This window comes from Zonotrichia leucophrys, chromosome 2 (assembly GCF_028769735.1).
Source record: "Zonotrichia leucophrys gambelii isolate GWCS_2022_RI chromosome 2, RI_Zleu_2.0, whole genome shotgun sequence".
Classification (NCBI taxonomy): domain Eukaryota; kingdom Metazoa; phylum Chordata; class Aves; order Passeriformes; family Passerellidae; genus Zonotrichia; species Zonotrichia leucophrys.
The window spans coordinates 147,723,721-147,737,321 of record NC_088171.1 but is presented as its reverse complement, the minus strand read 5'-3'; the positions used below and the strand labels follow the sequence as shown (position 1 = coordinate 147,737,321).

The 13,601-nt window shown below is 39.8% G+C and overlaps 1 protein-coding gene across 4 annotated transcripts in view; it reads left to right on the top strand.

The window, feature by feature from the left end:
* Nucleotides 1-13,601, top strand: part of FAM135B (family with sequence similarity 135 member B) — a 205,570-nt gene that overhangs the window by 118,544 nt on the left and 73,425 nt on the right. For all 4 annotated transcript variants that reach the window (XM_064706723.1, XM_064706720.1, XM_064706724.1 and 1 more), the window contains exons 4-5: nt 5,687-5,826; nt 12,026-12,096. In XM_064706723.1, coding sequence (XP_064562793.1) covers nt 5,687-5,826; nt 12,026-12,096 — 211 coding nt within the window. The remainder of the gene's footprint in view (nt 1-5,686; nt 5,827-12,025; nt 12,097-13,601) is intronic.

Genomic DNA, 13,601 nt, shown 5'->3' with positions numbered 1-13,601 from the left:
CAAAATAATACTAAAAAAATACTTTCTTTGTTCTCTGCCTTGCATTGGGGATAGGAAGCAATGTAATGTTTTCAGCAGCAGCGTGCAAGGACTGAATTGTCCCAATTCCTCCTTTCTCACTTTGAAAAAGTATTAATTAATAACACTTATATGCTGCAGAATAGAGGACAGAGTTCAGATAAATGCTGTCTTTGCTCTTCCTTTGTTAAATTCAGAAGTTAAACTATATAAACAAAAAATATACAGAAGAGTACAAGTGGTTTGTTTTCCCCTGAAATTCTCAGCATTCTGTAGCCAAGACCTACAGGCTTAATAGAAAAGTTGTGTAGGATATAAATCTCTGTGCAGGAGGTTTTAATGTGTTTCCTTTGGAGAAACAAATTTTTCATGTTTCATTTACATCTCACACTCCTGGTTGTATGGAGAAATCTAACATTAATAAAAGTTATTCTTAGTATGATAGTAACTTTAAAATAAATCAAAGGACCAACTCCAAGGGTTTTTTCAGGCTTCTAGTGCCTGTTGGAAGAAGAGCTAGAAAGTAATGTGAAGTGAGGTAATGAAATTTTAGCTTTCCTTTTCTAACCTCTCCAAAACAAACTGACTCATGGCTTTCAAGGCATCCCCTCCTATCAGAGGAGAATTCCCTCCTGCACTGGTTCTTTGATAAGGGCCATGCCACAAGGAATTTATGTTTTGAAGCCTTGAAAAAATAAATATGAACATACCTCCATGACTTCTCAAAGATTAATACTTCTGGGCAAATCTGGGTTTGCATACTGGAGTGCTTACCATCCTTTAAAAGGTTGTTGGTTGACATTGATTCCAGTTTTCTTTGGCAGGTAGAGACATCATGAGGAAGCACAATCAAAAATGTAATTATGGAAAGATTCTAGCTGGTGAGATTGGAGCACTCCAGCCACTGACACAGCAAACACAACACAGAGGGCACAAGGACCAGCCAGTCCTATTGCTCTGCAAACAGCAAGGGCTCATGTGGCTCTGGGGAAATAATTTATCTCAAATCTCATCAAGCTACACCATGACTTTGCCATTTCAGAGTCTCTCCTTGGCTGAAATCAGAGGTTGAGATATGCATGTGTCATTGTTTGCTCCATGGGAGAGTTATTGACCTCCAACAATTGTGAAACTTCTCAAACTATTTTTACAGCAGTTAAAAAATGAGTATAGGACTGATTAAATAAAAGAATTTTAAAGGAAAGTGATATAATTTAGGCATGATGAAAGCAGAGAAGGAATGCTATAAATGCTCGGAGTTGAAAAATGTATAGTTTGGATTTCCTGGAATGAACAATTGGGATAATTGACCATTGGAGTTTGGGAGAAGGTGTGTGCATTAGGATCTTAGAAATTTCAAGAATATTACCACCACCTTCCATAACTTCCCTAGAAATGTTTCCCTCTCCTCACATGAATGGGAGTGGTGGTGTGAGCATTCTCTTGGGGAAATTACACAAATGAGAATATTTGAAAAGCGGCAAAATTTGAGTCCCTATCACACTTTGCACCAGATGAGGGACACTGCCAGTCTGTCCAGCAACACTTCCAGTGTTTCTGAACTTCAGTTTCAGTGAACACAAATTCAGCATTCAGAAAACACTTTCAGTGCTTTCAATGAGAAATGCCAATTGCTCTGGCATGTCACACTCCTTGAAAACACAAATAGCACAACAGTCAAGAGAAGATGATTTCATTATCTATTTTATCAAATTATACCTACAGCCAACAAAAAAGCTGTGGTTAAGTGGGTTTGATCAGGGGGTTTGAATGGGGTTTGCCACATGTCTCTGTACAAGGCTAAGGTTTCTGGTGGTGTCCCTTCCCCTTCCCCTTCCCTTCCCACCTCAGTGCCTTTTTCCTGGCAGTGGTTAGAATTCTGTGGTTTCTACTCTCACTAAATTAGGTTTTAAATATGTAAAAAAATTGTTTACAGGTCACCTATCCATCAATTTCTGTCTTATAAGATTATGTGGAGAGAATTTTTCAAGGGCCTCCAGGATCTAACTAACCTCTCTCTGAATCTTTGAAGAGATGAGTAATTTCTGTATGATGTGCTGCAATAATATTTAGAAACTTCCATCTATAGAAACACCCAGATGGGAAAGTTGGGTAGACTGGAGTGTATCTGGGGACACTTGGAAGATGGGAGAGAGGGAAAGCAGGACATGCTACAGTGACTGGTCTGTGCCAGCACCCTCTGCATGAAATCATCCATAAGTGCAAAGAGCCTTTTCCCCCTTCCTTTTTAAAAATGCCATTGTCCAATAGCCTGTGGAGGAATTTCTAGGAGTGATGGTGGGATGGCATGGAAGGAATAGTAAGAGAGGATGCATAAAAAGGCTTTTCTCATTCTCTGAATGCCTGTGGAACACAGCTCTCCTCTTCATACTTGCCATGGCTCTCACAGCCCTGAAAGCTCTTTCACTTTCCAGATAAACTGAAGAACTGTTCAACCCAAAGATAATAAGCAGTAAATTGAATAGACACTTAGGAAGGAAATCAGGAGTCTTTCTGGCATAAGGAATACTGCACATGTCTCAAATAAATCTCCTGACAGGGAAATTTACTGATCAAAAATTCATTACCACAGAATTAAACTTTCTTTTTTGAATTCACCACAGCTGAAGCCTTTGAAACTGTGGAATAAATACAGGACAGTAGAGTTTTATCTCCAGATCTCCCCTGGGAGTGGGAGTTCCCAGCAGTTTCCAGACAGTGTGTCTGTCTCCTTTGGGTTTCCTGTGGCTACTGGGATTTTTGAACAGCTGAGGCTGTACTAGAAAGAGATGTGGGAAAACTCAGTGGTTCAGTCTTCTCTCTCACACCCTCCTGTGCTTTGTGCCAAAGGATAAAGGCCCTTGTGTGAGCACAGGGACGCATCTGCTGTGTCTCCTGAACAGGGGCTACACCTGCTGTGTCTTCTGCCAGCACTCTCTCTGAAAAGTGCCAGCTGTGACAAATGCCAACCTCAGTGCCACTGCCTGCCAGCAGACACACCTGGGGTTTAGAGAGACACAGGTTTCAGAAGGAATTCCAGGAACTAGGGGAAGCTTGGGAAAGGTTCCTGGATTATGATGTTTTCACAGACCAATGAAGGATATGTTTGGAGTAGTAACTGCTTCTAGCTAGTGCAAGAAGCTCCAGCAGAGTGAGGTAGCCTGGTCCCTGCCTGTACCTGAAGCACAGAACACACCAGCAGGTGCTGCAGCCTGAAGGAAAATATCTGTGAGATGTTGTCATTCCACTTTGGTTTGAGAGGATCCCTGCATTGCTGTCAGCACTGCCAAGTTCTCCTCTGAGGAAATCCCTGTTGCAACTTTAGGTTGTTCTCCAAGAGAGGGAGAAGCCACCGGTGGCCACTTAAGTAGGCAGGGATGGATGTTTTTAGGGAAGATCAGTGACTCACCTGCTGTAGTTCTCTGCCAGCTGTCTGCAAAGGAGGTCTCCCTGCTTAAAATTGAGTGATTTTTGTCCCTGTAACCTCATACTCTTATTTGAGGCAGCCCCAAACACTGTGGCATGACATTGACTTCGACCTTTCCAACAAGAGAAATGATTCCTGCTGCCACCTTGCAAATCCAGCTCCTGAAGCAATCACACACAAGGGGTGGTCTGCTCAGGAGTGTGTTTGAAAAGAAAATGAGATTAAACTTTCTATCCAAGAAGAGTGCCAGTATATCAATATCCAAATCAAATAACATAAAGTTTTCTTTGTCTGCCAGCTAGGAGTAAGAATGCATTATACCTCTAATATGATTTTTGCAGTGTCTGTAATATCATGAGGTTTAAATTAAAATAAATATGACTGCATGCTTTTGAAGAGCTAATCAGGCTGAAACATTCTAGCCTTATTGGTGTAGCACATGAAAATAAATATGTATTTATCTAGGCTACCTGGATTCATGGATAACTAGTGTGTAGATTGGGTGGTGGGAAGACAAAAGCAGGATTAAATACTTGGGTGTGCTTGATGGAAATCAGTAATAGGAAAATTATTTGAATGTAGCCTGGATGACAGCACTATGGTTCTGCTAATTAATTAGATCAAGTTTTATTGGTCTTATTGTCATTTAGTCAATTCTGCCCCTTATGATTTTTTATTTTTTGAGATATTTCAGTGTCCATGCTATTCCAGTTCCAGCAGACTGGCACCACTAAACTAATTTTTATAATGACAAAACCCCATTCACTGTCTACTTTTCTTCAGTACCTTTTTTATTTGGTTTTTTTTTTGTTGTTTTGAAGTCCTTTCTGTTATTTTATTTTTATATAACCAAACTTGACCTCATAAAATATTTAATCCTCTGTCAGTCTTGACTCACTGACCTATGATAGCAAATCATATACAAATCTTAGCAGAATAAACCTGTCCTGATTTGAAACTCTTGACAAAACAGCAGGCCCTGGACTTTTATCTTACCACAACTTCTGGTGCCAGAACAATTCTGCAAAGGGGCAAATTCCAAGAAGTGCCTTCTGAAAAAATGGTACTTTCTAAAAATGATTGTCTTCTGATATTTTGATGATGATCACACATCTGTCTCTCTCTGAAGGAACAATCCTGGTACACCTTTTTAAGCACCCTTTCTCAGGAGAGTTCCAAAATACTATTTGCTAAAGGACTACATTTTAAAAGCTCAGATTCCTCCAGAACTGAGTGCTGGAAGGGGACAAAACCAGCTCTGAATAAATTTTGCAGCCTGTTGTTGCTCTGGGGCTACAGAAGTAGAATTAGCAGGAGATGCTGATTACCAGCCAAGCCACAGGTTTTTTTTTTTTCCTCTTACTGAAAAGGGAATTGCCCAAAAGCAGTTGACTTGAAGCAAAAAATTTTCCTCAGTATAAAGTATGTTTGTTTCTTTTGTTAATGATGTCCTAAATACCATAGGCTCCATTGTAACCAAAACAAAATACACACACTGGAGGCACCTAAAAGTTAGAAAGGATAAATCCCACCTCACTTTATGTGATGTTTATTTGTGATCGTTTGATACATCAGCACACAGGTGATGCTATTGGCTGAATTTGATGTGGAGAAGTTTAGAGTTTTGTTTCTTGAGTTCCTTCGATTTATCCAATTATTTTGGACCAAATTGGCATCTCTCACACATGCCAAAGACCTGAAGGATTACATGGGCATCTTGAAAAAAAGACTATATTTTTAAGTTTCTGTATTTTAAGATGCCTCTACACTTCCAGTTTCTATGTACAAGATCTGCTATTGCTATTTTCCCCCCTCCCATGTAGTAACTTCTGGGAGCACCAGACACCTCTGGTAGAAAAAGGACAATTCCTCTTCTGAAAGATGGCAATTGCAGATAAAGATGAAGTTTCACAGGTGAACTCCCGCAGCTGTCATGCTGGGTGCACCAAATTGAGCATTTGATGCTTTATTAGAAATAAAGTTAATAGGATAAGTGCTGTCACAGGATCAAGTATTCTCACTATGAAATCCAGCCTGCCTACCGTTTAACATTTGTTTTCTTTAAATATCATGTCTGTGAACCTGCAACCCACAAAATCAGCCTGCTCTATTACCATTAATTATTGAGAAAGCAAGTATTTAATTACAAGTACTACTTAGGTAACCCTGGAGTGAAATCATAGGATGCAAATTAATCTCCCTACTGAAATCACACCAGGAGTTTGTCTGTGTTTTGTGCAGGTGATTCCAGCCTTTGCTCGACCTGCGTTCATGAAAACAATGTTTACAGCAGAATATTTCAGATTTTGTACAGAAATGAAGAGATCATCCTTAATGAGACCATGAACTTCAGAGTGCACCTGCTTCTGGATGGTGAAAAGGTGAGTTATTTTGGGATGCACATAAAAACCAGCAGGGCTGGGATTCCTCTCACTTGACTTCAGGTGTGCATTGCGCAAGTATCTCCATTTCAGAAGAAGTCCATGTGCTGCCAGAGGTCTCATGAATGCAGCTCCTGGTGTGAAAGGCACAGTTTATCTGACCAATACACCAGCAGCTGAATTGGGAGGAGACTGATGGTCCTGTACCCATAAATACCTGTGATTTATTTGTTTGTACATGAGGTCAGACTGACCCTCTGCATTGTGCCTGTCTATGAGGAGCAGGCGACACCTTGGATTTCCAGTGGAATAAGATGCTGACATACTCTGGTAAATCTGAATATCAGAAACTCAAGTGTCTCAACCATAATTTGTCATTTGTGCACTGGATCACTCACTTAGCACAGCTGTGCTCATCAGCCCCACCTGAGAAAAGTGGGAGACTGCTGTTTCTTTCCAGGACCGGCTACTATTATTATTACTCCATTATTATCACTCTCTTCTCCTCCTCTCTCTTGTGACTGAAATTTTCTACAACTCTTCAGCCCTTTTCCATCCTTCAGAGGTCTCCTGGCCTTTTTCCTTGGTGCTCCTGCCTGCAGGAGCCCTTGGGAGAGCTGCTAGAGCTTTCCCTTTCTTGGAGTCCATGTACAACCCTTTTGCTTTCTGTGGTACCTCAGCAACAGCATGTCCACCCTGAGATCCTTCTCCCCTTTTTCCATCCACTCCTTCAGCCAACAGGAGCACTCACAAGGTAAAAACACAATCTGGGACACCCAGCTTGTAGAGCACCTTTAGTTTAATCTTATTGATGTGAAACCAAAGGCTTCCAGCAGCAATTCCTGTTCCCAGGAGCTACAAGGGTGGAGCAATCTTCGTTCATGGAGAGAACTGTTTTGCTGAAATCTTAAACAGGAAGGGGAGAGAGTGTCACAGTAGAATGGCATTCAGGCATGTCCCATGTGCCATCACTGTGCTTTGCCAGCCCAAAGATTGGTACAAAATGTATGGCATTGGTACTTGCCCTCAGTGCTGGCAAGAGACAGGACACCAGCATCTTTGCCAAGTCAGCTTGTCATCAAAAGGAGGCACTATGAGTTAGAGACCCAGTGTGAATCATGTGCTGTGTGTTGAACTCAGGGCCAGAGACACTCACCTGTCCTTTTTATAATTTCCTATTTGATCATAATGAGATTTAAAATCTCTTTTTTGTCCTATTTCAAAGCATATATATATATATGTGTGAGTGTGTGTGTGTGTGTGTGTGTGTGTGTGTGTGTGTGTGTGTTATACAGAGATCTAAATTAAAACAGCTTGAGAACCCAATTTAAGGTTAACATGCTTCCTTTTCTCTCCCACTTTCCTCTTGCTGTTTTGGTTTGGTTTGATTTCTTTTTTTAATGATGTCAATTTTAGTGTCGTCAGTTTATTCCTCCCTAGAATTGTTGGTTTGTGCTTATGTGAAAAATTACTAAATGCAAGTCTATGGATATTTGCTAGGAAAATGTCCCAGCATGCTTTATCCAATATTAATTTTATTCTTCCTCTGTGGAGTACATCTGACTAAATATCACTCCCCTCAAATTACAGCAGTTTTCACTGTATTGAGCAGGGATGATTTCTGATGATTTTTGCATTATTATTCAGAAAAGTTGTGCGCCTCATGAAATGGAAAATAAAAAATAACTCACAAGATGCCTCACAGCTAAATGTCATTGTGACTCCTGATGTGCTGCATGCAGCACCACATGGCTTTTCACAGGAGATTCCCTGGAAAGAGGTCAGCTGCCCAATTCTGTACTTACAGAGTGGATTTGCACAGATAAACTCAGTTTTTCTGTGTGGCAAAGTAACTTTGGGTTTTCATCACTGTAGAATAAGAGGATAAACAGGTCTGTTGTTCCAGATGAGTTGTTAAAGGCACTCTAAAGAATCAAATGGAAAAAAAAATCTCTAAAAATTTTTTGTGCATTGAGCAGATTAGCACAATTCACTTTGTTTAATGCTTTTAGGCTTCTTTTTACTGCTTTGCTGTCTTGTCCTCCACAGCTTTGCAAATTTGATATAAATGTGGGAGAGACTGAAGTATGCCACTACTACATCCACAACTATTCAGAGACAGTTTTGTATCTTTGTCACATAATCTCCTGTGTTGGATGAAATCCTTGCAATGTGGTGTTGGCAAGTCAGCTAGAGATTTTTCAAGTGTTTTAAATATCATCTGTGTTCATAACTTTTAATTTATTTAGCACACAACAGATGTGAATCCTTTTTTGTGCCTCTTGTGTGCTATGGTGATTTTTATTGGTTCAGGGTGAAGGTTCTGTTCACTGGTTTTGTCTGTGGATGGAATTTATGATAAATGGACAAAGGAGTTATTCTGGGTAATGCAAGAATTGAGTTCATACACACCATGCAGTTTGTGCTGTAAGAGCTGGAATTATCCAATATTATATTTGGGGAGCATTGTTCTTCCTGGTGATCAGGTAGTTTTGCTGATGAGATGTTTTGCTGACAGAAACTCAGACAAAAAAACCCCAAACAAACAAAAATGACCAAACAACAAAACCAATATGTATGTCCAAATTAGATTATTTGCCTTTTTTTTTTTAATTCTTCCCCTCCTCTAGCATAACCCTAGGTACCCTTAAATATGTAAATACTTTTTTTTTCTTTTTTGCCTGGTATTAAACAGAAGGAAGCCCTATTATTTGCCTAGAAGTGGCACTGAACATGAATTCCACCATATAAATGGTTCTTTAAACTCTTTAGTTTATTTGATGTCTTTTTCTATATTGTCCCAGTATACAGCATTTTTTGAATTCAAAGGAAACAATATTGCAGGGCTGGAGCAGAATTTATTGCTACAAAGAACTCTAATTTATTTTCATAGGCTTTTGCTTTTTTTTTTTTTTATTAGAGAAGAAGCTTTGCCTCTCATCCTGCAGTAGAATAGATAACTGGTCTGGCTTCTTTCTTGCTGGCCCTGTTGAGGGAAAATTTAGAAGCAGGGTGAGAAAAGAGTGAGGCAAGCTGGAATAAGACAGTAAATTAGATTTTGTATTTCCCAGAGTAATTTAAGTGATCTGGGACATGCAGATCATTCACTTTGACACTCTGGCTAAATGGTTAAATATTAGGGAGGGAAAAAGGAAAACATTACCTCTGTAGTGGGAACTTTGATCGGTTTTATGTGGGGTGGTCTTGGTTTGAAAAGACAGGTGTATGGAAAATGTAAACGCCTTCCCTCTGAATTATCATGATTTTGGAATTAAAAGGCTCTCACGCAAAGACATGGGAATCGGAAAAACAGTTCTTTACTAGGAAAACTTAAAAAAAATACAAATGTAAGAGTGCAAACCAAAAAATCTGTTAACCGTCAGAATATGACTTGACACCCTGTGTGTCAGGGTGGTGGCAGCAGTCCCATTAGATGGTGGCTCAGCCCTCCTGCAGTGCCAGCTGTGGTTCTGTTGGAGCAGTGGTCCTGGAGAAGGGTGGAGTTTTCTTCTGAAGGTCCAGGAATGTTGTAGATGGGCCTGATCTTCCTCCAATAGAATCCAATGTAGAAGAAAACTGCTTCTCTGGGAATCCAGTAGAGAAGGCTGCTGTGGTGTTCCAAACCCCAGATTATATCCAGGCAGGAATGCTTGGCTCCTCCTCCTGGGCAGAGCATCTTCCAAAGGGATGATGTAATTTTATCAGCCATGCTGTGGCACTCACTGGCCCATTAACAGAAGAGATGTCCTGGAGGGAGGATTGGTTGTGGAAGGGATAAAGAAAAACTGCCCAATTAACAGAAGATAACTGCCCCACTTCTAACACATAGGAATAGAATACCCCTGTTTCCAACCTAAGAGAGGGGTTTTGCCCTATTCTGATCAGTCTGATTTCAATACAGTTTTGGGATTAAAAATATCTAATTTATGCAGTTTACTGCATGACCCCATGCAATGAAGAGTATCTCTTGGTCTCTCAGGCATCTGCTCACTGCCTCAAGGTGTTTGGGGCAAGTGTCACCAGATACTGAACTTGTTTGGAGCACACACTCAGATCTCAGGGGCTGTTGCAGGTGCTCAGCAGGGCTGGGCACAGACCCAAAATTTCATCCCCTTTATTTGGAGGAGGAGGAGGTTTGCTTTGTCTGAAGCACTGTACTGAATTCCTAGTTGGAATTCACAGTTTAGCTTCAGTAATGATTACTTGTTTTGCCACTGCAACTGTGATTTTTAGTGATAGCAACTCATTAAAAAGGAAAAAGGTTGGGGGTTTTTTTTGAGTTTTTTTTTTGTGGTTTGTTTCTGGTTTTGTTTTTTTAATGAAAGGCATACTTCCAGGTATTTTGAGGCAATCACAAAAGAGAAAGCACATTTTCAGTATATAGAAGTGGGAATTTTCCCTTCACATCTCTATGCCTGTGGCCATGCTAGAAAAAATACCATATTACTTCAGAAGGAATTAAATTTAACATCTTTCAGAATTTCTTCAAAGCACAACCAATCCTTGAATCTCAATTTTCTTACCAAACAGGAAAAGATTGTACATTGTCAATGCAGTTTCACCTTTGGGAAACCTGCCTGAACATGGTTTATGTTATTTATTTTATGAATCCTCTCTGTCAGAGCAGGGTAGATGCCTCTGATGTTGCCTTCAGTGCATTTTTACTGTAGTCTCTGCTCTGTTGTTAAGAAGATGATGATCACTTTTGGAAAGCAGAGTTCATCTTGCCTGTTTTGAGCAATCTAAAATGCAAATGTATCTAGACCAAGATATTTCTCAAAGCTCTACCTGTTGTCAATGGGAAAGAGACAGGCACTAATAGAAAGTAATTGTCATTCTCCAGTAGGTACCTCAGGATGGAGCAGGTCACTCTCTGCCTCTACTTGCTGCTTTCCACTGACATAAGATAGAACACATATATCTCACCTTTTTGTGGCAAAAAAGTGTTGTATTTATAGTATCACACCCCAGTGAATAACTTCAATTTTCCACATTTATTTCTGTGTACCTCCTGCTGTGTTCTGTCAGCTATAAAGGATGTTTACATTCACAGAAAACAACTATTTTGGTTATAAAATGTGTAAATTTTTTTGTTCATATGTCTATTTAAGTTGTTAAAAACTAATTTTTTCATTCTACTAAACCTATTTTTCTTGGGGAAGAATTGACATTTCAAAGGAGTGATTAAAAAAGTGCTGGACAGCTTAATCCTCTTCTATTCTAATTTATTTATTTCCATTGATTGCAGTTGTTTTAACTGTGCCAAGCTGGGATGTGTTATCCAATTTATTTCCTTCCCAGTGAAGGTAATGAACTACTAGCCTGTCTCCAAAAATCCAATAAAACTATTTTATTGGCAATAAAAGATGGGTAATTTTACTGGTGGGACCTGTTAGATGAGTTAGAATGGAGCTACCAGTGAACCACACATGATTTCTTCAGTAGTTTTGGTGAGCAGAATCCTTCCACATGCAGACACCTTCCGCTATGTACAAGTTAAACCTCTGTTTTAGTTTATAAAACAACCAAGGCCTTTGAGTTTTGGAAAGAAAGTGGTCTACATGAGAATCAATGGCAAACTACCTCCATTAATCTGCTAAGGGCCTGAAAGAGTGACTGTGGCCCAGGAAAGCCTTCGTTTGCTGAGACGTAAACTCAAAGATCAATGATGAGTGATCAGAAATTTCCAGAATTATTTGAGCCACTTCTGAATGTTTTAAGCTGTAAAATTTGAAATTTTTATTAGTTACAGGTAGGTGATCACACAGATTTGTGGCTGTTTCTCATCCAGGAAAACCTAGTCCTTGCTTTTTTTGCAGCTGATAAGATGAACCAAATAAAGGCTCACTCAGTGAGGGAAAGCAGCCTCAGAAATGCTTTTCTTGATCTTGGTGTGCAAGAGCAAGGATCCAATAAATGCAGAGCTTGATGCTCTCTGGTTCCTCTTGTCTGGAGTGATTTTTTTGACATGCCATGGTGCCTGGTGGCAGAAAACACCTCTGACTGCTCTGGTTTCCTCTGACTCCTTCAGCAATTACCTCGACTCACTGTCACATTTGCTTCTCTCTGCCTCTGTGCTGTCATGCTGCTGTTGCTGTGTGGTTTTGCCTTTGCTCTTATCAGACAAACCCACCCACCTTGGCCTTGTGTGTTGTAGGTGCCAGCTTACAAAGGTAACCTTGTCTCTCTCTTTTTGCAGGTGGAAGATGCATTGAATGAGGCAGATTTTCAGCTCAAGCTGGACCTGCACTTTACTGATAGTGACCAACAGTAAGTGCTGGTTTAAAACTCCGTTGGTAATGTGGGGGTCTGTTCAACCGGAAAATTACTTTGATGATGAGTCCTTTTTAAAAAAGGAGAGCTTTGATAAGGCTCCCGTTTGCCTTAGTGTTGAAGCTTTCCTGTTTCTCCCCTCTGTATTTGAAGTGTGGATCTCATATTCCTGCTTAAAGGGAGAACAGTTTTTTCTCCTTGAAGTGTAAGTTTCTCAAAGGTTTTAAGTCTATCTGTGTTGCTGTTAAAGGGAATATCATCATTGACCTCCATATGGTCAGGGTCTGTGACTCAGGAATGCATTTATTTCAGGAGGCAATGAAGTATTTTCTGGCTGAAGACAGGAGTTATGAGCATGCTAAGCACTTTTCTTCTATTTAGAAAATAGCCTCTACATTTTAGGAGGAAGTAGTTTTCTTATTGAATTTGATTTCCTCTAACTGAATTTGATTCTGTAATCTTAGGTGAAGTAGGAGTAGCATGCCTTCCTGAGACATAGCAGGAAGTGTGATCCCAGATGTTTTTGAGCCTCACTAAATCTGGGAAAAGGTTCCAGTGACTTGAGTAGCATTTATGGGGAGTGGGAGGGGATGCAGAGAAATCATCTGAGCTGTGTTTCATGCTGAGACTGTTCCTGTGAGATTTTGTTCAAACCCACAGAGTACACAAACAAATTTCAAGCACATATTTCTGTTACCTTCAAGATGCAAAAAGAGAAAATTTGTTCTCTCAGGCAGGGGGGACTTAACTATCAGTGCTTATGGGTCTTAAAGAGAGAAAAAAACAAACATTAAGTTACAGCCAAAAATAAAAAGAACTGAAACCTTTAGGTTATGGAATTGTGCTCTAGACCCTACACCTAATTTCTGTTATCACCTGAAAGATTAGTGTGATTTACTAGAAACAAAAGTCGTGATTTTTTAGAAAATTATATACTGCAAATATCATTGAAACGTTTCTTGGAACTAACCATGCACCACTCAACCATCTACTCCTAGGTTTTCTGAGCTCTGGGAAACAATTATCTTCAGAAGTGTCTTTAGTGCCTTAAAATAATTCCTCTTTAGAAGTTTCACTTGCATTGGGAGGATCTGTTTTGGCATGCTCCAAGTTTACAGCTCAGTCTCTTGTCCTGTAGATGACTCAGATGTCATGTGGTTGACTGCACGCTAGGATAGTTATTCTGGAATAGTTATAAACAAACTTTTAATTAAAGTATTGACTTTTATTTACTGAGAAAACCCAAAGAAAGAAACCAACCCAAAACCCAGAGAAGCTAATCCAACTTGTACTGTTTCTCTGCAGTTAAGTCAATTTCTCTTTTGAATTTTGGCCTCTTCCAAAAAGTTTTTTTTTTTTAGATTGACAATCTGGAAAGGTACTCTGAATATTTTCAGTTGTGTCTGACAGAGGACTGCTTCTAACTCTCACAGATTGCCTGAGTTGATTGTTCTTGCACGGAAGAACACAAGTATTGTATTTGCTGGGAGATGTCCTGATGA